Here is a 26,326-nt window from a genome sequence, read left to right on the forward strand (position 1 = left end):
GAAGATCCTGCTCTCCCAAATCTTTAGATGCCGCTAGAGCCCAAAACCTAAGAGATCTCAAATTTCAATCAAATTCAAGATGTCCAAACCCTAGTATAACATACTACTTAATACATAAAATTCAAAAGAAAATCTCTAAACAGCCCCTACTTTGAAATTTCCCTCCCAACTCCCTTCAAAAATCTTCCTAAATAGCTCTGTTAGACCTGGATAGTCAGATCGTGCATATAGGAGGCGGGAGAAGTTCCGCCTGTTTCACACGATCTGGTCCCGTAGGACCGGCTAACCGGTCTAACAAATTCCTAACAATAAGCATAGGAAAATAACTTTTAATCTGAGAACTAATCTAGTTATATGCCAGAAAATCTACTTTGGAGGTAATTATTTTATAACAATAAGCCCTGAAAAAGTATATAAAAAAACAAAATGGTTTACATATAACTTTAATGATATCAATAAGTTAAATAATTGTGTAAAGCATGAATAAATTAGGTGAGCATTGGAAATATGTTCTTACCCAATTTGAAGTGTGGGTTCAGTGTCCATGACAATGGGATGAGTAGGATGATCAGGTAAAGCACCAGTTGCGACTACAGCATCAGGCCTCCAGGATCTGTGGATTGATCTCATAGGTTTATATTCTGCCGCGAGCTGCAGTTCAAGGATAGTTAGATTATACACAATATGCTGATGATTAAAATAAGAACTTGAATAGAAATTTCAGTGCTTCGCAAGTCTACTTCTAACATCACCAACATTACACTTCTGACAACATAACCTAAAAACATGCAATTTCTATTAAAGCATGATACAAGTAACAAAATAGAATTAGTCCAGTTTGAGAATTAAGAGTAAATTTGAGAATTTCTTCAGAAAATGTGTTCTAAATATTTCCAGCTTTCTTCATAAAGGCGTTTTCTTAAGGAACTGATAAAATCACTATAGATGCCAAAAGACTTGCATTGATAAGGAGAAGCAGCAGCAAATGTGTTCACCTTATTTTAGACCACAAAACAACTGTGCAAAGTGATCATTAGCGAATGTATTATTTGAAATAAGTAAATAAAATTTTATTAGTGATGCTAGAGCATGTGCAAACCGCACTTTTTTTTCCCTCAATAATATAGAAGTTTCATTGATTAAAAGAGATAATACTCCAAAAGGCACCTAATGTTTCTGCTTACATGATAGGAATCAAAAAATAAAAATTACAAAAACTAGTGTAGTGTATTTGTACGGTTTTAGATTAGGCTGTTCTTGCAAGATACCACACCATGTATATATCCCTATAAATAGGTTATACGTTGATGTATTGAGTCAACCCCTGTAAGCTCCAAGATGAATTAATAAATCCCATCCCTCTCCCTTTCCCTGCCTCTCTCTCCCTCGCTCTTGCATTCAAGAATTCCTCCAAGTTTTAACAATTAGTCATCAGATCCACGAAGCTATAGAAAAAACATCATCTGAAAGAGAAGTAGAACAAGGAGCTTAGTGAGTAGCCAACAATAAAAGAGCCTTTAGAATGAGGTATTGGCATCCTTCATAAGCACGATGCACCTTCCAATTAAACTTTTGTAGTTGTAAACATCATGAGTTGAAGACCTAATAAATCTAAACATTTTAATTTATATCTATTTAACACTACCGTTGTCAGGTCTCAAGTCCTGGATGAGAAAAGCGGAGGGTTGCGCTAGGTAGTTGACAGCCAGCGTAAAACTTATCGAAAAGACACAATGGAGAAAAATGATTCATGTAGCCGACCCCACATAGTGGGATAAAGGCTTGATGTTGTTGTTGTTGTTGTGAACCTTACAAAAAAATAAAATTAAAAAAAAAAAAAAATCTATTTGTGAACCCATTGCTTTCTTAGAGGAAAAACTCTATAAGAAGCATACATCACAGAAGAATAGTCCTCATCTGATCTTATCAAGATAAGACTTCTTACTCATCCCCATATCTGAACAACAAGAATTTGAAGTTCGAAGCTCAACTAGTTGAACAGCAGGGGGAGAGGAGAGGACTCGTGAGTGGAAAGAACAATCCCAAGGGTAAAATATACACCAAAAAAGGTTTCCCAGGAAACATCTCTCCGTTCGGGTTCAACAATTTGAGGGAACTAGGGTAGGCTCCATGTCAATATGATTAGCAAGCGTATCATTTCCTGAATGTTGGGAAGACTTAGAGATTGTTATGAAGGTCGCAGAGTTGAAAACTAGAGCGTTAGAAGAAATTGCAGGCTTTCAGTAGACTCTTATTATCTGGTGATGGCTATGGACAAGAATCGTTTGGTTTGATTTGTCCTGTTGAAGAGCAGTGGAGAGGTGTGCCAATTCAATTGGAAGGAAACTTGATTAGTTGGCTAATAACATCAACAATTTGAGTTTTTTCCTTGCTAATATTGCGAGCTTGATCTTTACAATTGGCAGATCTTTTTAAGTTCTGGATGAAGAATGAAGCAATATGTATTTGAGTGATCATAAATTTCACAATTTACACTGGCGAAGGATTGTGGGACCCACAAGTCAACTAATCGTGATAGTGATCTTTGAGTACATAGATTAAGGATTCTAACCATTTGATCAATTCTCTTATAGCCCTTAAATTGCAATCCATGTGCCTCTTCTTATTCTAGCCGTTACCTCCATCTGAGAAATTTTTTTTCCTTTTTTTATAAGTAATTTTGATTTATTTTTATTGTTGGCTTTTTGAAAAAAAGTCTATAAATCATTTCATATATTATACAGAATCAAGCAATACAACTTGAAGTTGTTTTATCTACTTTTCTACATAGTATCAAAAAGAGATTAGGATTTTCATTTTAAAACTTCTGTTTTTTTTTTTTCTCTTTTTCTTGTTTCTGATTTATTTGACTTCTCTTTGAAGGAATCAACTATCATGAATGGTGAACTCCAAGGGATATAAACGTTGCAGATGAATGTTTTTAATGGTGGATAACGGTAAAAACTTTGGAAAAGATAGTAATGATTTCAAGACATAAGTTTAACAATGCAAAAGTTCATTTTAAATTGATTACACATAAGTTTAACAATACACTTACTTTTTTCTTTAGCTCTTCCATCTGGTTCAGCATTATCTCTGTCTGCATTTTAATCAAATAAGAAAAAAAAATTAGACATTGATTTCTAATGATTAAGATTGAATTATATGATAAAAATCAAGCCAAGAGAATTCAGTCAGCTATGATGTTCCAGAAAGCGAGGAATTTTATCTAAAAAGTACAAGATGAACCATAATCAAGAATAAAAACTAACATTAGATTTGGGAAATTTTGACCACTGAGCATAAATATTTTGTAGCCGAATCAGCAAAAGGTAAAATGGATGACTTCAAACATATTTGAGAATTCTATTAAGGTATTAAAATTTTTACACATGCACTTATGATGTGATTTCCCAATATATAAAAAAATTCATGTAATCAAAATCCTTTCGAAGATTGTGGTAGCTTTCTGTGAAATGAATTTTGAGCGTTTTCAAGGAATAGAGTTTTTCTGCCCATAACAAAGTTTAAAAATACATGAAGAGTATAGATGCCCAAAGTTACATTTTATGATGCAATATGCAAATATATTATAAGAGAAGAATAAGAATTTATATAAGAACAATAGCCTCTAAAGTTAAAACTGAGTAGTTAAATAGAGAAGTGCCTAAGAAGTTATATATGATAAGAAAATATACTGAAAATTAGATAATATGACATGAATCCAAGTGTTGGAAAACAAAAAATTTACTAATAACCAAATTGAGTGATAAAGGACAAAATGGGAATGCATGAGTAAAAAATGAAATAATGGCAAGAAGCCTAACATAATTTGCTGCTCATCTTATCTAGCTTTTGAATCCATATTATCTAATTAAGCCCATACAAAACACCAGAACGCCATACTTCATTATAGATTTGAATATTTAGCAACAATGATGAAAATAATTCAATCACAGAATCACCAAATGAAATTACAAAAACATTTATCAAATACATTTTAATGGTACCAAATGATCTTAATATAATGACATATAGTATCATTTAAATACCCTTCTTTGCCTGCCTAGTGACAGTGCTGATTCTAGTTGCTGCTCCAAGTGCTCCAAATCCTTCAAAGTAAGTGCATCTAGATCTTCCCCGAGCAGATGCCTTCGTAAAAAGTTTTAATTAGTATCTCACGCATGCAGTTATGAGTTCCTTACGCCCTTATAAAAATTTACCCATATTTACTGAAAAGAGCACTGAAGGTACATGACTAATAAAGAAAAAGAACCTCTGGGATTGCTGCAGTGATTCATATTTTGCCTTTAACTTCGACAATTCCATAAACCACTTCTGCATTTGTGCAAAGACCAAAACTTTTGTCAGAATTCCAATTCACCGAAGCAAACAAAACTAAGCAAATCAAACCTGAATAAAAGTTCAAGAATAGTGTAAAATTGAGGTGTGAATCTTCCAGAAAATAGAAGTGTTAAAATGGTTGCTCTCTATGATTTGCAAGATTTCACACATTATCCCTATTACTCTGGTCCATGAATAATAAAATATAAATGGCTATAACATCCACTAAAGTTACTACATTTTACATAACATTTCTATATTGTATGTCATGAAAACTTGTAGCATTGGCCCACAAACTCCTTAAGGAAAAAAAATAAATAAATAAAAATAAAATGTTGAAATTTTGTTAGTTTTTGTGAATATAAGGTTTGAGAAGTGAAAAAACTAAAATTAAAATTACAAATAATGTGTTAGCCAATAATACAAAATAGGAACGAACTGCGCATGACACACCCGACATACGGTTAAAAGCCAGCCTGGACTGTACGGACTGTACAAACTTAAATGATGTAACGTAGTATATATTGTATAAATAGATGTCATTGGTCAGGAAATAAGGAAAGAAAACACTTTCTCCTTTCTCTGGTTTTTCTGTATGTTCTCTGTTATATGTATTCACCAGTTAACATGGTATCAGAGCACAATTGATGAGGACATCGTCAGTGATTTCGACATGTGTACCATCGGAGACAACGGAGATCGACGGCCACGATCAGGAGTTTATATTTTGAGTCATTTTATGTAGTAGTTTATTTTATTTTTCAGTTTTTACTATTTTACCCTTATGGATGGTCATTTGATATTGTAGCCCCGAGGGCATTTATGTCTTTTAATTTTTGTTTCATTTTGGCCTATTTATAGGAAGCCTCATGCATTGTACTAGATGATGAATTATTGAATGAAAAGTTTATTCTACTTGGTGATCTCTTAGTGAGTTCATGAGAGGAGAAAGATCTCTTTGTGAGTTCTAAGTTTTTCCAAGATTTCTTTGTGAGATTTGGGGTGGAAGTACTTGAGGTGAGTAAATCCCTAGCTCTTCAAATTTCTATTCTTTTCTCCTTGAAGTGATCTTCCCCTCCCCATAAGCCCCTTGCCGCCACCCCCCATTGGGCCGTCCAAGCCGCCTGCCCCATCCGCCGGCCACCCACCGCCGGCCTCCCTCCCCATCTCCCTTTCCCCACCTCTTTAACCGCCATCCTCCCTCCTTGGGATTTCAAATTTTCCCAAGCAACATTGAAGACTTTCCTAAAATAACTCCATGATTTTAGGCAATCCTCTTAATTGAATTTCAATTCAAATTTGAAATTCAAATAAATTCCAATTAATTGTCTTAGATTATGAAACTTCCCCTTAAAAGAAAATATGAAATTTAATTCAGATTTTTCTTAAAAGCTTTGATTAGTATGTGGGCCCTATTTAATTAAAATCCAAACATCTCTCTCCAATGCATGTGGTCGCCCCCCCCCCCCCCCCCCCCCCCCAAACCCCCAAAAAAAAAGAAAAAAAGCCAAACGTTGGGACGGCTTTCTTATTGCTCCTTAAAGCGGCTTATCTTCAAATAAATTCCAATTAATTGCCTTAGATTATGAAACTTCCCCTTAAAAGAAAATATGAAATTTAATTCAAATTTTTCTTAAAAGCTTTGATTAGAATGTGAGCCCCATTTAATTAAAATCCAAACCTCTCTCTCCAATGCATGTGGCCAGCCCCCCCTTCCTTGAGCTTCTCTCTTTCATATTACATTAATTTCTCCTCTTTAACTCCCCTTAATCCCACCCAAAACCGCCAGCCCTATTATGGCATTAAATGCATTTTCAATTTAATTCCCCCCATCACCACATGATATTTGAATTTCAAATCAAATATTTTTCCCACCAATTTCCCTTAAGTTGAAATTAATTTCAGTTTTTCTTTTCCTTGATTCCACCCCACATCTAATTAGACTTAGCCTTCACGGCTACCTCCTCCCTTCCCCTCTAGCTCACGGCCAAGACCTCCTCTCCCTCTTGCCTCCACCGGTGTTCCATCTTTTCTTGGCAAGAATGCATGGCGGATCCGGAGCGTGATCACGGCTTTGCATACGATCATCAAGGCGACATCGACGTCATCCGATCGCTGTTCTTTGACGTCTGATTCGGCTTCGACCACACCGTCGAGGATTACTTGAACCGTATTCTTCCCACCCTGGTGGACGTCATCGACAAGCAACTTCCGGCCGACGATTGGATCATCAACGGGCATCCACCATCTTCCCCAAATCCGGCTTGTTCCCCGGTGATTAGTCCTCTCGGCATCACTTGTGCGATAGTGGCATCTTTAAGCGTGCTTGCAATCCTCCTCCGCTAACCTCCACTTTCGAGAGATTGAGCGAAGGACCACGAGGTGAAGGATCTAGATTTTAAATGTGAGGCTTTGTTATAGTTGGCTATTTGCATTACCTAAATTTTTTGTTATTATTTTGCAAGTTCTAGTAATCTCATAGTGTAATATATTGCTTTTGCTTAATCTCTCATGTCATCTTCTTAAACTCTCATTTGAGTAAACTAAGAGTTTGTTGGTAGCAAAGCAACATTTATCACTTCTATTAATATCTTAATTGCAATTCTTGTCTTTCGCATTTAGTTCCACATGAACAATTGATCTTCTTTTTTCTTGTTCTCTTTTCTTCGTATCCTCTCATGGCTGGATCCACCTCCTCCCCACCATTTATTGATAGCATTTCTTCTATCAACTCAACTCAGTTCAAATCCCTCAACAACTAAAATTCTTAATTAGCAATATCAAAAATCTTGTGTCGTCATCGTTAACTTCCGACAACTTCCCTGTATGGTGATCTCAGGTTGAAAAGGCCTTCGCGGCAAAAGGATTCAAGGGATTTCTTGATGGATCGAGTCCATGTCCGTCACAACAAGCTTCTAACTCCAGTGGTGCTCAATTGCCACATGATAATTGGGTTCTTATTGATCAGAATCTTGCTGCGGCACTACTGCAGTTATTTCTAATTCCATATTGCCATATGTCCTCTCTTTAGCCCATTGTGCTGACATTTGGGCTACTCTCACCCACTGTCTTCAAGCGTCGACAAAATCACTCATCATGCAACTGAAAATGAGCTTCACTTTCTCTCAAAAGGAGATCAAACCATGACTCGGTACCTACTTCTTGTGAAATCCAAAGTCGATGCGATTGCCACTGCGAAATATCAAGTTTGATTCGAAAGATGTCATACTGTACACATTAAATAGGTTGCCAGCGACCTATCAGGCATTTAAGACTGTCATTCGCACAAGCCGTGAACCTTTAAGTCTTGATGAGCTTTATACTCCTCTATGCAGTGAAGAACTAACTCTCGCTCAAGAAGCAGCTCGAGATCTGCAGTCACTGTGAATTTCGGATAAAAGCATGGCGTTAGACGCACCTCGAGGGCGAGGTCGTGGTCGCTACAGCAACAATCGCGGACGCTCTCCGAATAACAGCAATCCTCGAAATCCTACGGGACGAGGAGACAAATCATCAAACCGAAATATTGTTTGTCAAATTTGCACAAAATAGGGTCATTCTGCTCTTAAATGATGGTACAGACATGATACTACGTATCAAGAAACATTATCTAAATCTACTCTCTTTAGCCCGACAAATGAAAATCAATCAAATGACTGGTACTTAGACAGTGGTGTGTCAATGCATCTCACTGCGGATTCTTCTCATTTCAGTTCAGCTGAACCTTATACGAGAAACTCACAAGTTATGCTAGGAAATGACCAGCAATTACCTATTCAAAATACCGGTAAAGGCCTACACCCAACACCCACATGTAATCTCAAATTAAACCATATTCATCATGTTCCAAATCTATCATTCAATTTGTTATCTGTGCATCAACTAACACGAGACAATGATTGCAAGGTATCTTTTTTCTTCCTCTGGCAACCAAATCAAGGACTCGCGGACTCAACGTCTTTTTGTTTCAGGGACCTAGTCACAATGGTATTTACTCCATCAATCCATCTCACACCGCTTATTGGTTAGCTCTATCCTCGGCTCAGACTATTCCAAATTTATGGCACAGTCGTCTCGGTCATCCTCACTCTCACAAATTCAAAATACTAGCTAATCTTTATCATAATATATGTACCACCTTACCTACTCAACATTGTAATACCTGTAATCTCGCCAAAAGTAGGCGATTACATTTTTCTGCTTCGGTTTCATATACCACCTCTATATTTGAGCTTATACACTCAGATGTATGGGGACCTTCACCTTCTACTTTGATTCATGGCTACCGTTGTTATGTGTCATTCATTGATGACTACACTAGATTTTGTTGGGTGTTTCCTTTACATCAAAAATCTGAGATTGTTCATAAATTCATTGAGTTTCATAATTGGATTAAATGTCAATTCAACAAAGGTATTAAAATCATTAGAATAGATGGAGGTGGTGAATACATCAATCATCACTTTTAACATGTATGCAAATAGTGGGGAATCATATATCAATATACTTGTCCTTATACACCGGCTCAAAATGGTGTAGTTGAACGCAAGCATAGGCATATACTGAAAACAACTCGCAGCCTTCTTATTCATGCTCAAGCTCCGCCCGAGTTATGGGTTGAAGCTCTTCAAACGGCTGTTCATCTTATTAACATTCTCCAAGTTCCCAAACTTCACAACAAAACTACCTATGGAACTCTTTACAACAAATCACCGACTTATGATCATCTAAAGACTTTTGGATGCTTGTGCTACCCATGGCTTAGGCCCTACACCAAATCCAAACTAACATCCCTATCGATACCTTGTGTATTTGTTGGCTATGCCGGTTCTCATAAAGGATATTACTGCCTCGATCCTATCAATCACAAAATATACACATCAAGACATGTTGTGTTCAATGAAAAAGAATTTCCTTATCGCAAACAATCCATCCCAGCAAATGCTTCATCCTCACCAACTAATTTGCCTCCTCTACTATTGGTTCTGTCTTCAGCTATGATCAAAACTGCTCCTCCACAGCCACATTCCTATCCTAAAGCTCCACAAAATTCTCACCAAATAATACCAACTGCTACCATATCACATTCCCCTTAAGCTAGCTAGCCTGAAATTCCTTTGACCGCATCACAGATAGAACATGTCCCCACCAAGTCTCAGATGCAGTCCATACATCCCATGAAAACTCGCTACCAAACCGGTCATCTCAAGCCCAAACAAATTTTAAATCTTACTCACCAAATAGTTTCCCAAGATCCTACATCTTATACCCAAGCTTTCAAACACAAACATTGGCGCCTCGCCATGTCAGGAGAGTTTCAAGCCCTTCAATTACAGGCCACGTGGGATCTTGTCCCACGTTGCCCAAGTCAAAATTTACTTGGCTGCAAATGGATGTTTCGCACAAAATACAACTCAGATGGATCTATAGCCAGATATAAGGCTCGTTTGGTAGCACTGGGCTACAAACAGGAATTTGGATTGGATTACAACGAGACATTTAGTCCCGTTGCAAAAATACCAACGGTGCGAGTTCTCATTGTCTTTGTTCTTCATTACAAATGGCATATACATCAATTAGATGTATCAAATGCATTCTTGCATGGCAAACTAATAGATCAAGTCTATATGAAGTAGCCGCCGGGATTTCTAGATGCCATTCACCCGAATTATGTGTGTAAACTCAAGAAGGCCCTATACGGCTTAAAGCAATCCCCTCGCCAATGATTTGATACGTTATCAGAATTTTTACACACACTAGGATTTCATACAATTGCGCATGACACACAGCACATATGGTTAAAAGCTAACCTAGACTGTACAGATTGTACAAACTTAAATGATGTACCGTAGTATCTTTTGTATAAATAGATGTCATTGGTCAGGAAATAAGGCAAGAAAACACTTTCTCCTTTCTCTGGTTTTTTTCTGTATGTTCTTATCTGTATTCACCAATTAACATAATGAAGTGATGAGGGAGTAAACGCAGAATGAATGAGAACTAATGGAAAAATAAAAAATATTTTTGCATTAATCTTATGAACCCGGTACGAATCCCCTTCTTGAGTGATCATTTTCGTCAGTAACCAATTTGAACGACCCATGGCTATTGATTTCTAAGCTATCTAGTATCTACCAAGGCCATCAAATGAAAAATATTAAGAATTATCAAATAATTCTGCAGAATTTTCCAATTAGGGTTTGCTTGGCTTCATAAATTTTGGCAATGAAAGATAGTTTTTAATAATCAGATATGCTTAGAGTTGTTCACAATTTAAAAAAAAAAAATTGGAGCAATTAAAAAAAATTATTTTCTTCTCCAGCAAAAGCTACCCCAAACGAATCCAAAGCTAATCTTGATTAAAAAAAAAGAAATTTAACTAACAAAAAAATTGAGATCAAGCTGTCTGATTGGAGTTTTCACTTGAGAGAGTTAAACAAGGAAAAAAAGGTCAGGATATCCTTGCCAAAATTGAACGAGATGGATCAAAAAGTCTTCGAAATGCATACATCCTTTATTTATTTATTTGAATGAGAGACAACCTGCAAAGAAGGAAGAGACGTCTTCCTTTGCCTCCTTCCTCTTCCCCTTAGCTCGGCTCTCACCTGAAATCCTTTCGTCGACCTCCAGCAACCCGACATAGTTCCCTTCACCTCTCCTCCTTCGCCCGAATCCCGCATTTCCCATTGATTCCACTTCTTCCCCCATGCCTATACGCAGCGGCGGCCACCCCACGACTTGTCGCCGCCACGGCCGGATCCCGCCGCTTCATTTCGTCTCCGTATTTTTTTTTTTTTTTTTTTTTTTTTTTTTTTTTTTTTTTTTTTTTTTTTTTGACAGAATAGACTCCTTTGAGATAATTTAGACGAACTAAGGTAATAAATAAATTCGGAAAATAAAATTTTTATTTTTATAAAATATTTTAATATAAAAAATCATTTTTTAAAAGAATGTTGAGGACATAATTATTTTCAAATTAATTTGAATTAAGCTTATAATTAAGAAATATTTTAAATTTTAATTCTAAAAATATCACTTCTTAACATCAAAAAAAATTATCAAAAAATATACTAACCATCTAAATAAATTCAATCATTCTCCCGTCGTGCCCTATGGCACTGGAAATTATTTTATGTGGCCACGAGACGGTCCGGAGGCGACCAGAATGCAACATGTCACTCAGTACATAGCAAAAAAATGACGTGGTGCATCCCGATTCGCCTCCGAACGTCATCCAGTGATGGCATAGAATAATTTCTCCTATGGCACCCATCTTTCTCCCCTCCATTAGAAACTTGCTTGCCAACTCGTTTCTCTTCATTATTTTGACATGCGGTTGCCCTACCAATCGACATCACTTGATTCGAAACCTGAGCAAACCACTACGCACCAAATTTACCTCTCCCTCACTCGACTGCAGTCTCCTCGGCTTTTTTATCTCCGATCTCCTCTTCTTCGAGCAAACCGATCAAATAAATCACAAAGGATTTATTATCCTAAACCCTAAACCTCAAGCCATTTTCTTTTGTTGTTTTTATCATTCATAACATTGAATAGAAATCTAAAGATGTAACTTGTAAATTCTGCACTCATAACATTGAATGTTGTGAAGTATGTCAACATAAATGATAAAAATACAAACCTGAGCTTCAATATCAGCTGGATCCATTTCTTGAGGTGTAAAATTGTACCGTTGATATCGTCCAAGTGTTTTTGCTATGCTGCTACAATGAAATGAATGCCATCAACATTAGTATTTTTCTAAACTTGTGTACTGTTTTTTAAAGCAACTTTTCAGCTAATACAAAAATGTTTTGAGCTGGACGTTTTATGCTAGAAAGTTACTTTAGAAAAGCAGTAAGAATGCATTGATGCAATTGTATGTTGCACATAATTTTCTTTTGTCAATTTGATTAATTTATTTCTTAGCTATGAATTGATCGTCTTTAGCTTTTCTTCATGTCATCTTTCTCTTTCACGGCAAATTATTAGGTGCGGACATCGGACAGATAGAATCATTCGGATTCATATATGTCTATAGTAAAAGCGCAGTCAAAGCACAGTTACTGTAGCAACTGCACTTTTACTGTAAACAGAGAGAAAACTGGACGATTCTCTCCGTCCGGTATCCGCACCTAATAATTCCTCTTCCACACCATAATTGCATGCACTTGTCCTTCACCTACTTCGTATATTTTTGTTCAGCCCTCCCCATAATTTCCATGCATGGTTTAGAGGTTCATTATTGTTAACAAACTGAATATTTTCCTTGCTGATTACTGTTTCCCTAAGCTTGTTATATCAACCAAACAGTTCTATTTCAAGTAATGAAGTAGCAGTAAAGGTAAACAATAAAGTTTCAGCTTCATGAAACTGAGTTATCACATCTATCCATCTTGCATGAATTGAAAGTTCAGAAATAGCTGTGAATCTATTTGCAATGCATGGCTCAACTCAAAAGCCGGAATAAAGCACAGAAAAGCCTATTACGCGGTGTTGTTATAGATGCAAAAAGAAGAACAGAAAGACAAAACGTACAAAGAAGTGAGCATCGTACCCATTATAAATGCCGTTAACATTAGTATTTTTCTACATTAACTAACAGTATTATTAACTAACAAATAGTTTTTGAAATCTTGCTTAAGAACGACGAACCCTTTGAAACATTCATGAGCACGTTAAGGTTTCATTTATGACAACTTTCTAATTAATGCTTTTTAAAGCAGCTTTCTAGCAAGTAGACAAAATTTTCACTAGAAAGCAGCTTTAAAAAAAGTAGTATGAAAGTTATCACAAATATTATCCCAAATGAAACCTATATAAAGCCTAAGATGAGAATATTTCTATGTTGCAATTGAGATTTGAAAGATTTAAATATTTGACAAATGAGACAAAATTAACCATAATGAAATGATCCAACATTGAAGATCGATATTTAAACAAATAAACTTCTTACAGAGAATGATATTTCACATGCAACTCTTTCATTAATTTCTTAGGCTAAACTTTAAGGAGAAGGAGACATCAGTACTGTATAAACTATATATATCTTCGGATAAATATTAAGGTATTAAAAGTTGGTCCTAAACATCTATAATTAAGATTAAGTTTTCTTAATGCTTAATTAGCATTTTTGTAGTAAAAATCTTCACATTTAGAAAGTCCTATAATACATGCCTACGTAGGAATTTTGACAGTCTAACAAACTCGAGCGCAATTCCTGGTCGACATATCACAACATGCAAGTACAGTTCTCCATGAAACCTAGTGGAAAAATATTGAAAAGAAATAACAAGGACCCCATTATATCAAATTACTCTTTAAATTTTCAGAAATGGTTACGCTCTCAAATCAAAATTTTTTAAAAAAAAATCAGAGAGAGAGAGAGAGTATAATGCAATATTGATGTAATTGTATGTTGCACATAATTTTCTTTTGTCAATTTGATTAATTAATTTATTTCTTAGCTATGAATTGATCAATAACATAACATTACTCTTTATCTTTTCTTCTTGTCATCTCTCTCTTTCACGACAAATTATTAGCTAGGTGCAGACACCGGACAGAGAGAATCATTCGGATTCTCTCTGTCTATAGTAAAATCATAGTTACTGTAGCAGCTGCGTTTTGACTGCGCTTTTACTATAGACAGAGAAAAAATCGGACGTTTCTCTCCATCTGATATCCACACCTAATAATTCCTCTTCCACACCATGATTGCATGCACTTGTCCTTCACTTCGTATATTTTTCTTCAGCCCTTCCCCATAATTTCCATGCATGGTTTAGGTTCATTATTGTTAACAAACTAAATATTTTCCTTGCTGATTACTGCTCCCCTAAGCTTGTTATATTAACCAAACAGTTCTATTTCAAGTTATATGCACATAAAACTAAATCTGCAATGAATTTTGTATCTTCCTTATACACCTCTAGCTACTTAGTCTCATAATAATAATTTGATACACCAATTAATACTTTTGTGAACTTAATAAGTAATGAAGTAGCAGTAAAAGTAAGCAATAAAGCTTCAGCTTCATGAAACTGAGTTATCACATCTATCCATCTTGCATGAATTGAAAGTTCAGAAATAGCTGGGAATCTATTTACAATGCATGGCTCAACTCAAAAACCGGAATAAAGTACAGAAGCCTATTACGTGGTGTTGATATAGATGCAAAAAAGAAGAACAGAAAGACAACACGTACAAAGAAGCGAACATCGTACCCATTTTACCAGGAGAAAAGCCATTTGCTATTTACTTGTTTACTATAGCTTTAGCTGGTGCTATATATCTCACAGCTCACAGCTACATATGCTACGGTAATATTTTTCTTAGATGAGCTTAAGGCAAATTATATAAGATTAAAAGGCTAATTATTATAGATATTAAGACTAAGTAATTCAGCATAATTGTGCTTAACACAAATAATGCTGTCTTAGACAAATTTTAAGATTAAAGTTGATATCTCATTAAATGATTATATAAAGACATCTGAAACAAACAAAGGATTCGATCAAATTTGGATTGAACTGGAGTGGGGTCAAGGAATAGTTAGCTGGCTGGCTGGTTCTCTTATCTTTTCTGCATGGAGGTTTCTTGTACTTCAAACGAATATAACTTTTTTCTTTTGTGCTTGTATGGTGGAGTAGATTTCTTGCAAGATTCTTGTTGCAGAGTTATGCTCTTGAGTTCCAGAATCTTTTTTTTAAGAGGTAAGTTGGTCTCTGTACAAAGTAATATGTACTAATTTTGTATGCTGGCTCTATATATTAGTCATTTAGTTCTAAAACAATTGCATGCAATGGAAGTTACCACCTTATAAGAAAATAAAAAATAAATAAATTTATTTATTTATAAATAAAACATGAGAATATACAAGTTTATATCCTTTGTTTTACATGGTGTAGACATTTTTGTAATGTGTTTTCAGAATTGCTTGCTGATATGTTCAAAATCCTGGTTAAGCAATGGAAGCAGCAGAAAATTTTGAAGGGTTTCAGGAAATACTCTATCGCAGATCGATCAGAAGATGGAGCTAGTAAAATAAGAATAGGAGTAGCTCACTTAGACGGAAAAGAAGTAATGGACAGTTCCTTAAAAAAACTATTCAGAATCCAAAAAATTATATTTTCTGCTACGTACATGAAAATCAAATAGCACAAATCAGATAGGAACAAAATAACTGTTACAAAATTCTACCCTTCCCCTTAAAAATCTGACACTTTTTCACTTGATATTGGGAAGAATTTCATATTAGTTGCATCTGCTCAGATGGAAGCTTAAGACCTGTAAGCTCAAACTAAAGAAATATATTGCATGAAAAATGAAACCATGATAGGATAATGATAATTGGAGTACTTTTGCTTAGCTTTTAGAATGTGACATATTTATATGTATTGGTTTCAAATTTTGATCATATGAAAAGTAGCCATGTAATAGCCTATTGTCTCCTATTGTTGTTGGCATCTATAAATCAATAAATCTACACCTAAGAGAAACATCACAGTGTATGAATGATCAAGGACATTATCTTTATCTACATAGGAGTAGAAAAGGCTCATATGTTAAAATTGTTGAATTGAACTCCGATGAAGAAGTATATATTGGAAGCTTTTAGATTCACAATATTACTAAGGGAGTTAAAGGAGTGAAGTGAGTTTGACACCAAACTTACTGAGTTGAATTTGATAGACTTCATAAGGATGATAAAAATTTTGCATATATATTAGTTTTTCCAAGTATTTATAATTGAATTTTTATGAAACAAAATGGTGAAAATATTAAAGATATGCAAGTGATTATGAAAGTGCATTAGTCTTGAATATATATGCATGTTTTCATCACTATATGTTGATTCTAATGATTTATATGACTTGGAATGCAATGAATTGATGTAACCACTTCAAATCCCTTCGTAACACATTTAAGAAAAAAATAAGTTGCTCTAAAATGGACCAAAAAACTAATGGTAAAACTATTTTAGACATAAAAGTTAAGATGAAGCATATGAGAATTCGTGGTGGAGGTGGGGTCATAGGTCAAGGAGGTTAACAAGTCAAGTGAACATTGATAAAAATAATCTTACAAATAGGAGAGAGATCGAGGGTGATCAAGACATTGTTTTGGCAAAAGTTATAAAGCAATGTGAAATGCTGCAATGATAGCATGTATGGCCATTTTGCTTAAAAATGCTTAGTATTCCAACTGTTTAAGGAATTGAAAAGATAATGAAAGAAGAACACTTAATAATGAAATAAAATAGTATTTAATTATAGGAGTTTTTCATGGAGCTATCAAAAAACATGAATGATAATATTAACATAGGGTTTCCAAAATCATAATATATACATTGTGAAGGAATTATAAACTTTATCAAAAAGATGGAAAACTTTAATACATTTTTAATGAGAAATGAGGCCACTTCAAAAAAAAATTGTTTTTGCTTGCCATAATATCTATTTGAATATTGCATAAAGAAATTAGAGTTCTTCAAAGGTTTGTAATCCTCGCATCTTTTTTCACTGTTAATACAATTAGATTGGGAATAGTGACCTCTTGGGTTTGATGAAGAGGTGAGTGAGGTTATCAATATGAGAAAAATTAGGACCAATATTTAACAAAATATAATCAACAACAAGCATAGATAATTCTAATAAACTCCAGCAACCATGTGCATATTCTAATGTGAATAATCTTGTAGAGAATTTTGGTGGAGCACATTTGGATCATCCTGGATATTGAGTTCTTCATCTATGTGTCTAGATAAGAGATTGGCAATCAATGTGGAAGAGTTTAAAGGTGGCATAATATTAAAATGAACCTAAGGAATGGCATATGTATGTAATAAGGAAGCGACTTTAGAAATAATTTAATTTGGTTATTAACAATGGGTTCTCTACTTATAATATTTTCTAATTATATACTTGAATATTTTTCCCTACAAGTGATAATGAGAGCGAAAGATTAGCCTTCTTTCAAAAACTATTATTTGTCAGAACCCTTATGTCAATCCAAATGACATCAAATTTTTTTTAACAAATATTAATCTTTATAATTAAGAATTTAGCTAGAGGTTATCAATCAAGAATTAGTAGGTGATTCCATACACTAAGGGTTGTCAAATAAAAATCTCATTGATTAATAAATGAAATCTTAAAGATGGGAATACTTTCAAATGGGAGAAATGGGCAATTCATTTAAAAATTCAAAAGTTTAATGTCCATTTTGATATCCTCAGTAATGCATGAGCTAACAACCAATATTAATTTCTTCACAAAAGAGATGTATATTCCTCAATAGGTAGAATTTTAATAGAATGTGTTTTGGGTTGAGAAAAAAATACAAAGAATCTTCCAATAAACTGCATAGATAATTAAATATATGGTTCTAATATAATGATGAGGAGATTTACCAAGGTCAATTTTAATTGATCCAATAAACTTGAAAATAAGCATTCAAGGGTCATAAGAAAATATTTATATATCTTGATATGAAGATGATGAGAGAATCTGTTAATGGGGGATGGAAAGAAATAAGTTGAAAATATATTTTAATTTCTTAATTGAACCAATATGAGAAGGAGAATGGCATCAAACAACATCAGTAAATGAGTTATCAATGATAATAAATGCAATAGGATGAGACAAAGATGTTGGATAACCAATGATGGAAGGACAAAAATGGGGTAGGAGTGCCTTATCCATAGGGCAACATTAATGAAAGGCCACAAGAACCCCGACCCTATGCACACTAAATGGAGGAGGGTGATATCTAAATCACTCATGAAAAACTTTACTGGAGGATGCTAGCACCCAAGAGTGCCAGCAATTGAAGAGACTAAGAATGGGAAGAGGAGTATAATGGGTAAACTTAGACTAGGATAATAAGAACGAATGATGGGAGCAGCACTGACTATGAAAAACTAGAAAAAGGAGGCTATGTGATAGAGATCTAAAGTCAACATAATTTTTCTATACTAAGTTAGATTAATTGTGAAATTATTGGCAAAGAACAAATAAGCATAAATATAAGGATAAGCTGGCACCCCGCTAGGGATGGCCAAAAGGATGTGCCATGAGGATTAAATATTAAGGAAGACATTCATGAGATTAGTAACTTTCATAGAAAAATTGAGTTTGACATTAGAAAAAGCCTAAATAATAACTTTTTTAAGAAAGAAAATATGTAGAAATGCAAATTTGGTATAAGATTAAGAATTTTATAAGTATAATCATATCCCAAAAAGTTATAATTTCCTACACCACATTAGCATGGCTTTCAAGAATAAAGAATTATGGTGTCCTTCACATTATGAGGTGTATGCCAAAGGGGATTGAAAAAGAATATTTTTATAAAGTTTATGGCATGCATAACCTATTTACTCAATTTTTTTTAGGATAAAACCCACAGAGGATCCTATGCATTGATTAAAAAAATACATTACAAGTCCATAAAGGATAATATACTCGCTAAAGCCCAAAAATAATAATAAAGTTCAAAATAAAACCTAAAGAGCTAAAGGTCCTATATAATTATAATGAGTAAAAAAAAGCTCACTCAATAAATGAAATCAAATACAATACAACTTTAAAATACATGCACCTACTAGCAAATATCGAAGAATAGGATCAAGCTTAATAAGCCAACTATGGAGCCCAAAGAGAAAGCAGTAACAATGCCACAAAAGTACAAGAGAACCACCAATAAATGATCAAACCAACATCCACACCACTATCCCCAGCATACAAAGACCATGCTTGAAGCACCAAATATCATACTAAGCAACACACCAAACCACTAGTAGATGACCAATCAGCAAATTAGGCAAAATATCAATCCAAAAATATCAACCCTCCTTGAAAATTATCCACCAGCAAACCCAAAGATTACAGCTAGCAAGTAGAATTAAACCAAACCAAATTAAAGTAATCAAATTAAAAGGATGAAGGTAGCACAACATCTTCACAAATGTTTGACAATTGTATGCAATCAAAGCTAATATAACCCATCTCCAACCACTAGAAAAATAAGGAGGGTCAGACAAAACCACATAGAAAAAATCAACCACTGAAGACCAGCAAGTCCAACCATTAGCAAGATATAGCTAAGCATTAGAATTAATTTAAATGTATTAAAATATCTATATATTGGTTCTGACATCAGCTGGAGATGTTATTCATACTTTTCTTTTCTTTTTTCTCCTCTTTTTCTTACTAGAGATTAGAAAACTATCATCTTTGATAACATGTATAACATTTAAATCAAATAATCATGGAAGACACCATCTTCAATAGACTTAATTTCTCTCTCTCTCTTCCTATATATAATCAAAATATTCAAAAGAGCAAACTCGAATAGAGGGGCCATGATCTCAAACCACATCCAATTGTAAATCCACCAGAGGCAAAACCCTCTAAAAAATTTTGAGACACACCAACAAAAGAAGAATAAGAAGAAATAGGGATTGAAATTATAGGAACAAAAGATGGAGACATCAATACTGTTAATAAAAGGAGACGGTTTTAGATTATTCTCCATGCAAAAAAGCTATTAGCCTTATCCAAATTAGCCAAATCTCAATTATTACTCTCCAAAGAATGCAAAAGGGTATAGTATTGAAGGAAGCCTTTTCTAAAAAAACCCCATATATAGGTGATCTATTAATCTTTAGGTACATCATTTATGTATGTGTGGCATAAGACAAAAAAAGAAAGTTAAATGATCATGATGAGAAGTACTTGTTTTCAAGTATAGTGAATAATCAAAGTCATACAATGTCTAATTACACTAAAAAGTTATTGTTTTTTTAGTATATTAAATTATTCATACAAAATCAAATCCAACAACAAAGAAATGGTGTTTAAAAGATATTTCTTTTTATGAGGGTAAAGCAAAAACGTAGGTTAATAATAAAGATTGATTTCTATTATTGGTTTTTGTTCTATATACAATGGCATGAGCCCTCCTAACCCTTTCTATTATTCAGAATAGGCTTTCTTCATGGGATTCGAATTTTTTAAGCTTTGGTGGCCATCTTATACTTATTAAAAGTGTTTTCTCTTCTATTTCAGTATATAGCTTTCAAACTCTTTTTCCTACCAAGTTGGTGTGCAATCGTATTGATAGAATTTTTAATAAATTCTTTTGGAGAGGTACTGGTAATTCTTCTAAGATTCATTGGACGTCTTGGACTAATTATTGTGGGACCTTGCAAGAAGGGGCCCTTGGGTGTAAGACAATGTTTGATTTTGCCTCTTCATTTTCTTTTAAATTGATGTACACCTTTAGATATAATGTGAGTCTTTGATAAATTCAAATCTCTTTCATCTTATTTGGGTTTGAATGTGTTAGTTTATTGACTCTTAGAAATGGTGATGTAATTAAGAACCTTTTAACTTTGCACTCATTAGCAAATTTCCTATAGGCATACATTATATGGATAAGCTCAAGTAATTCTTTAATTTCGGTCCTAGGTTTAAGAACTATAATGGTACGTACTAATTTTACATGCATCATATACATGATTTTTATGATGATTTATTCTTCATAATGATCTTTCTATGTCAATATTGGTTCTCACTTTTTTCTTTAAAAAAGAAATAAATATATCACGTATATTTTAATTTAGATAAGGTGGTCATAATGCTATTTCTAGATTTTAACCCCACAGATAGTGCAGGAAAATTCCATTATTTCTTGATTTTGATGATAAGAGAATTAAGTGGTATAATAATTAATTAAAATATTAATTATATTTTTTAATTATAAGAAAATAAATAAAAAGGACAAATTAAAATATAAGTACATTGGGGAAGATTATAATTTATTATATACTAAAAATTTTAGCAATAGTAAAAAGGTTTGTATGGTAATAAATAAAATTTTAAATACAAAATTATAATGATGAACATAATTATATTTAATTTGCTATGAGAGAAGAATTAAAGTTCTTTAGTTAAATTAATCATAATATAATATATTGAGTGATTTTTTTTTTTAATTAAAACCCACGGAGGGGCCTACGTGTTAATATCCAAAAAGCGGTTTACAAAGTCCTTAAAAGGAACCTCCAATCCCAGTAATAATATATTGAGTGATTGTTTCATTGTGAAGATCATCATAGAGGTTTCAATAAAAATCTCTAAAAATTTATCATACACTTGTAAGAAACCTTAGTAGAAGAGATAATCACAAAAACTTTTAAGAAAAAAAAAAAGATATCTTTAAAGGTTGGAAAAAAATTAAATGCAATATAGATTAGAATAATTTTTTTATAAGGTGGATATATGGCCAATTACATATTTAAATACATATTAGGAAATATGAAAATCCTTTGCCCCATGATCATTGGATCCCGGCCAAACCCTATACCAATACATTGACAACTAAAAAGAATATTGCTTGAGCTAAGACCCTTTGGTTTAGCCTCATCATAAGTATTATTAGAAAGCTAAAAGTCTTGCAAAGAATATAAAGAGCATAGTAAAAGCGTTAAGTTTTAGTTATTTATATAGTATGATGAATACAAAGAAAAAAAATGAAAATATAAAGAATAACTTATCAAGTCATAAGGAATCTATAGACTCTATTAACTATATATGCCTTACAAGCAATAATAACAAAATCTTAGTTAAAATGAAGCCACCAATGAAAATATTACTTTGTAAAATTATCAAATAAAGGCTTTATTGAAGAAATTAATTATTTAAGAAGAATATAATCAATAGAACACTTATGGATATCATAGATTTTTTATTTTTTAAGAAAAGGGAAAATTTAATTTCATCAAAATAAAAGGTACAAAGTCCAAAAAAGGACCAAAACTTGCATATCATAGATTGATTAAAAACATGAAGCAAAACTTGTTCTTAAAAAGAGGCATAAAGTATAACTTTAGGTTCATGTGAGATCGATGTTTAGTGATATTTAAGAGTTATAGGGATATTATGATGATTTGATTAACAAATTAATATTTTTAAATACAATTTCAAGGACTTATAAGATGATGCCAAATGTTGGAGAAGAATCATTTGGGCGTCATTATTTAAGAATAAAGGAAATTAAAATTTGAGATCCCAATAAATGTACATAAATTAAATTTATGAGTAATGCAATCAATTTTATGGGATGGAGAAATTGAACATGGAAAAAAAAGATGTATTCATTTTTTAGAATTAATTATATTTCATACTAGAAATGTCTTATATTGAATGTTTTTTTTATCATGAAATAATTAGTATAAACATATAGAGTAGAGAAGGCCTTTTTTTATGATTATTATAGAGATTGTAAAGGCATATGGTTGAGTATTGAGAATTAATTTACACATTAAGAACTAATAACTATAAGTATATTGAAATCATTGAAGGTGTGTGAGTGTGTGTGTGTAGCGGTCTAAGAGATTTTAATTATAAGATTATATCAAAATAATATATTAACATTGAGTTTGTATCTTTTTATATTAGTTCTAAAGATGCTTATAATTGATGTTTTATGTAAGGTGTTTTGTTGTATATTTTTATGGAGAAATTAATATTTAGAAGATAAAGTGAGTTAAGTCAATATGACAAATACTAAGTATATGATATTCAATTTTAATAGATGTGATAATATTTCTTAATAATATATTAAAAGTGAAAAACTAGCACCTATTTATAATATTTATAAGTACCTTAGATACTAATAATAATATTAATGTCCCCTATGTTTCTAATGTGGAAGAGGTGGTTGGTGAGCTTTTGGGGGGTTTTGATGTTTTGAACTTTGTCTTGATTATTCACATTCTCATTTCATCAATCTCTAATAATAACCTTGTGGATAATGTACGTGGATGGGCTCTATATGGGAGTTCTGTAGCCTAATGATCTTTCTGATGGCCGGTTGAGCCCTACAGCCCACTCAATTTCCATTTAGGATGATGGGGAATTTTGCATGGATCGATGATCGATGTGGTTTTGGATCATATGGATTCTCTTGATTTGACTGATCTAAATGTTATTAAACTTTCCAAATTAAAGATGATTCGATATTGGAAATCAACTTTAATAATATTTAGACCAAACAAATCAAGAGAATCAATATAGATGGTCCAAGCAATGCTAAAAAAAAAAAAGAATTCCAAATATATATAGTTGTGATAAGTCTTCTCCCAATGTATGTTCAAACTGCAATTCAGCTTCAATGCAACATATATAACATCTATAATTTTAATAATCTTTGCAAAAGAGAAGAGTTTTGGCCTTTGCAAATTAGTTATTCCAAGTTAATTATTTCCTAGACATCAAATATGCTAGCTAGTTTGTCAGCAATTAACCTTCCCTCTCTTCTTCTGGAAAAATTAGAAATATGATGCCCATGTCTTCTTTTTCCTTTGTTTAATAGTCTCATTTTAAGGCATAAAGAAAAATGTCTGTCCATCCATCTATAGAGAAAATGTGCAGAGAAAACATAAATTCAATATATTCCATCATGCAATTTATTGGAAGTTGTTTGAAATAAAAAAACTATTATGAACACTTTATTGTTTATTCCAATCATCTTTCTATTATGATAAGTCACAGGACTCCATATATTTCCTTGTTTGTGAATGCTTGTAAGTAAATTTTACTTTCTGTCAATGGTGATCTTTAGTTTCAAGTTATAAAAACTGCAACTCTTCTTGTGAGCTTCAAATGTGATCTTGTAATTGGCAAATCTGATTTCATGTTGAAGCATTAAGCTGCATTTTCAATGTACCAGCTTTGTTAAGAGGATCATTAGGCGCTAGTGATGATATTTTTTTTAAATCTACTAAGGCTTTGTATGGGACGGCTTTCTTACTGCTTCTAATTAAAACAACTTTCTAGTATATATATATATATATATATATATATATATATATATATTAACTTAAAATTATTTTAAGAAGCAATAAAAAAGCCATCCCAGATGAAGCCTTGTACTGATAGTTTCTTAATTCTTGTATTCACAATTTATGTGGCTCAACCAAAATGAATGGGTCCTTATCTTATGAAATGTGATCAATTTCTTTGGAGAAGAAAGAATCACTCTTTCATATTATAAGGATGCAAAAGACCAATGATGTTAGTGGAATATATAGATATTTTGTAATTATATGTTTTAGATTCTTAATCCAATAACACTTAATGCTTCTCTCTTCAAATAAATTTACATTTAACATGAAATTCTCTCTTGTTAATTGGATCCAATTTGCTTCCTATTTAAGAAAATTGAGAGTTATATTTCACCTAAGTAGGTTTCTTAAGAGATTAATTAGTGTATACAATTGTGAATACTTAATTCTGCTGCTTTCATTTCCAACTATCTCTTAATTAATAGTGACCTGCATCAACAGAATATAGCTAGCAGAAGATTTATTCATTTCAGTTCAATTTTACAATAACAGTAATCCATCTGTTCTTTGTTATTTCACAATTGCTGATATATAGTAAATTAGCAGGTCTTGTATATCAACTGTAATTGACCATAACAAGTTTTTTGTTTTGAAGAACATAAACACTTTGAGTTGTATAAATTACCTTGAGAAGAACATGCAGAAATAACGAAAATTAATCCAAGAATTAAAAAAAAATTAGACCTTTCATGTGATCCATATGCTTGCTGTTCAGAATGCGAAAAGAAGAAAGAAAAGCTTCAAATGTAAATCATGGGACGCATTCATAGTAAGCCCATTACAAATCATGATCAAAATAAGAACAAGAATTGATCAGTTTGAAAACTGAAACGAAAATCTAGCTAGTTAAAGCTTTTTTAAACAATTTGGCCAGAATCGACTCTTTTGTTGGGATCAATGCAGTTTTGGACTTCATAGCATGATTTTTTTGAAGAAGTTTTAGTATTTCTGGCGTGAAAATGTTCTAGTTACACTAACAGCAGCTACAAACCATAAAAAAAATGACTAAAACATCAGAAGTTTCAGAAAAGATTGGATTTTTGTCGCAAATCTAAAAAAATGCTGATATTTGGTCATTTTTCACAAAAAAAAATTGAACAAAGCTTAAATCTTAGCTAAAAAAGAAGGAAAATTTAACTTATTCTGGTCAGTTTAAACCAAAATGTATTCAAATCTCATAAAAATAGAACAAAGATTGACTGTTTAAAAAATTGAATATAGCTATTTTTCTAAATAATCAAGGAAAAAAAAACCTCCATTCTTCCTGACCAAGAGCAAGTAAGGAGAGAGAAACATAAAGGGAAGCAGCGGGAAACCCAGCAGCCATTTCTCGGGCTTTGAAATTTACTGAAACAATAACTTCGAAAGAATAAGAACCGATGGAAAAAGCAGTGAAACGACGTTGGAATCAGTAAAAAAAAGCGGACAGAAAAACAATAATTAATAACTGAGATGACATCATAGAAAAAAATTTGTATTTGCAATGTAAACGAATAAAAAAAACAAGAGATAGAGAGAGAGAGGGTGTACTCAGGGCTGCCAAATTCAAAGAGCTTTCCACTGCTGGAGAAGATGATCAGAGCGACCTCAGCGTCACAGAGAACAGAGAGCTCAAAAGCCTTCTTCATAAGCCCATTTCTACGCTTGGAGAAGGTCACCTGTCGATTAATCTTGTTCTCTATTAGCTTCAACTCTACTCGGCCTCTCCCCATCTCTTCTACTTCTCTCTCTCTCTCAACTCTTCTTCTTCTTCCTCTTCTTCTCTTCTTGGCTATCTCTGATATAAGAATATCTGTAATATTTATGGACAGGCTAATTTTCTAAATGTATTTATGCCTTATTTATATTACTTTTCACTTCCTTCATATAAGTTCTACTCTTAGATTGCGACAAGATAAATATTTTCAATTTGGATAACTATGTACATGAAGAAGGCTACAGGTTTAGCTCTCTACAAGACCTACTAAAAGTGTCAACTTGTGTCTAAATATCCACACCTCCTCCTATAGCTCCTTAAGCTTCTCCTGTCTTATTCTCACCTTTTCTCCTTTTATCCCATAGCCAACA

The 26,326-nt window shown here is 33.1% G+C and overlaps 1 protein-coding gene across 2 annotated transcripts in view; it reads right to left on the reverse strand.

Moving 5' to 3' along the window:
* Positions 1–25,971, reverse strand: part of LOC110101756 (truncated transcription factor CAULIFLOWER A) — a 29,895-nt gene extending 3,924 nt beyond the window's left edge. The window contains exons 1-7 of one of the 2 annotated variants that reach the window (XM_028696583.1): positions 25,790–25,971; positions 11,987–12,068; positions 7,411–7,413; positions 4,277–4,338; positions 4,053–4,152; positions 3,059–3,100; positions 518–651 (exon numbers count right to left, since the gene is read on the reverse strand). In XM_028696583.1, coding sequence (XP_028552416.1) covers positions 518–651; positions 3,059–3,100; positions 4,053–4,152; positions 4,277–4,338; positions 7,411–7,413; positions 11,987–12,068; positions 25,790–25,971 — 605 coding nt within the window. Of the gene's footprint in view, positions 1–517; positions 652–3,058; positions 3,101–4,052; positions 4,153–4,276; positions 4,339–7,410; positions 7,414–10,887; positions 11,119–11,986; positions 12,069–25,789 lie in introns of those variants that run through there. The other variant, XM_028696584.1, reaches the window with a different exon arrangement.
* Between the last annotated feature and the right edge of the window lie 355 nt (positions 25,972–26,326).

The sequence above is a fragment of the Dendrobium catenatum genome, unplaced genomic scaffold (assembly GCF_001605985.2).
Source record: "Dendrobium catenatum unplaced genomic scaffold, ASM160598v2 fragScaff_scaffold_772, whole genome shotgun sequence".
NCBI lineage: Eukaryota > Viridiplantae > Streptophyta > Magnoliopsida > Asparagales > Orchidaceae > Dendrobium > Dendrobium catenatum.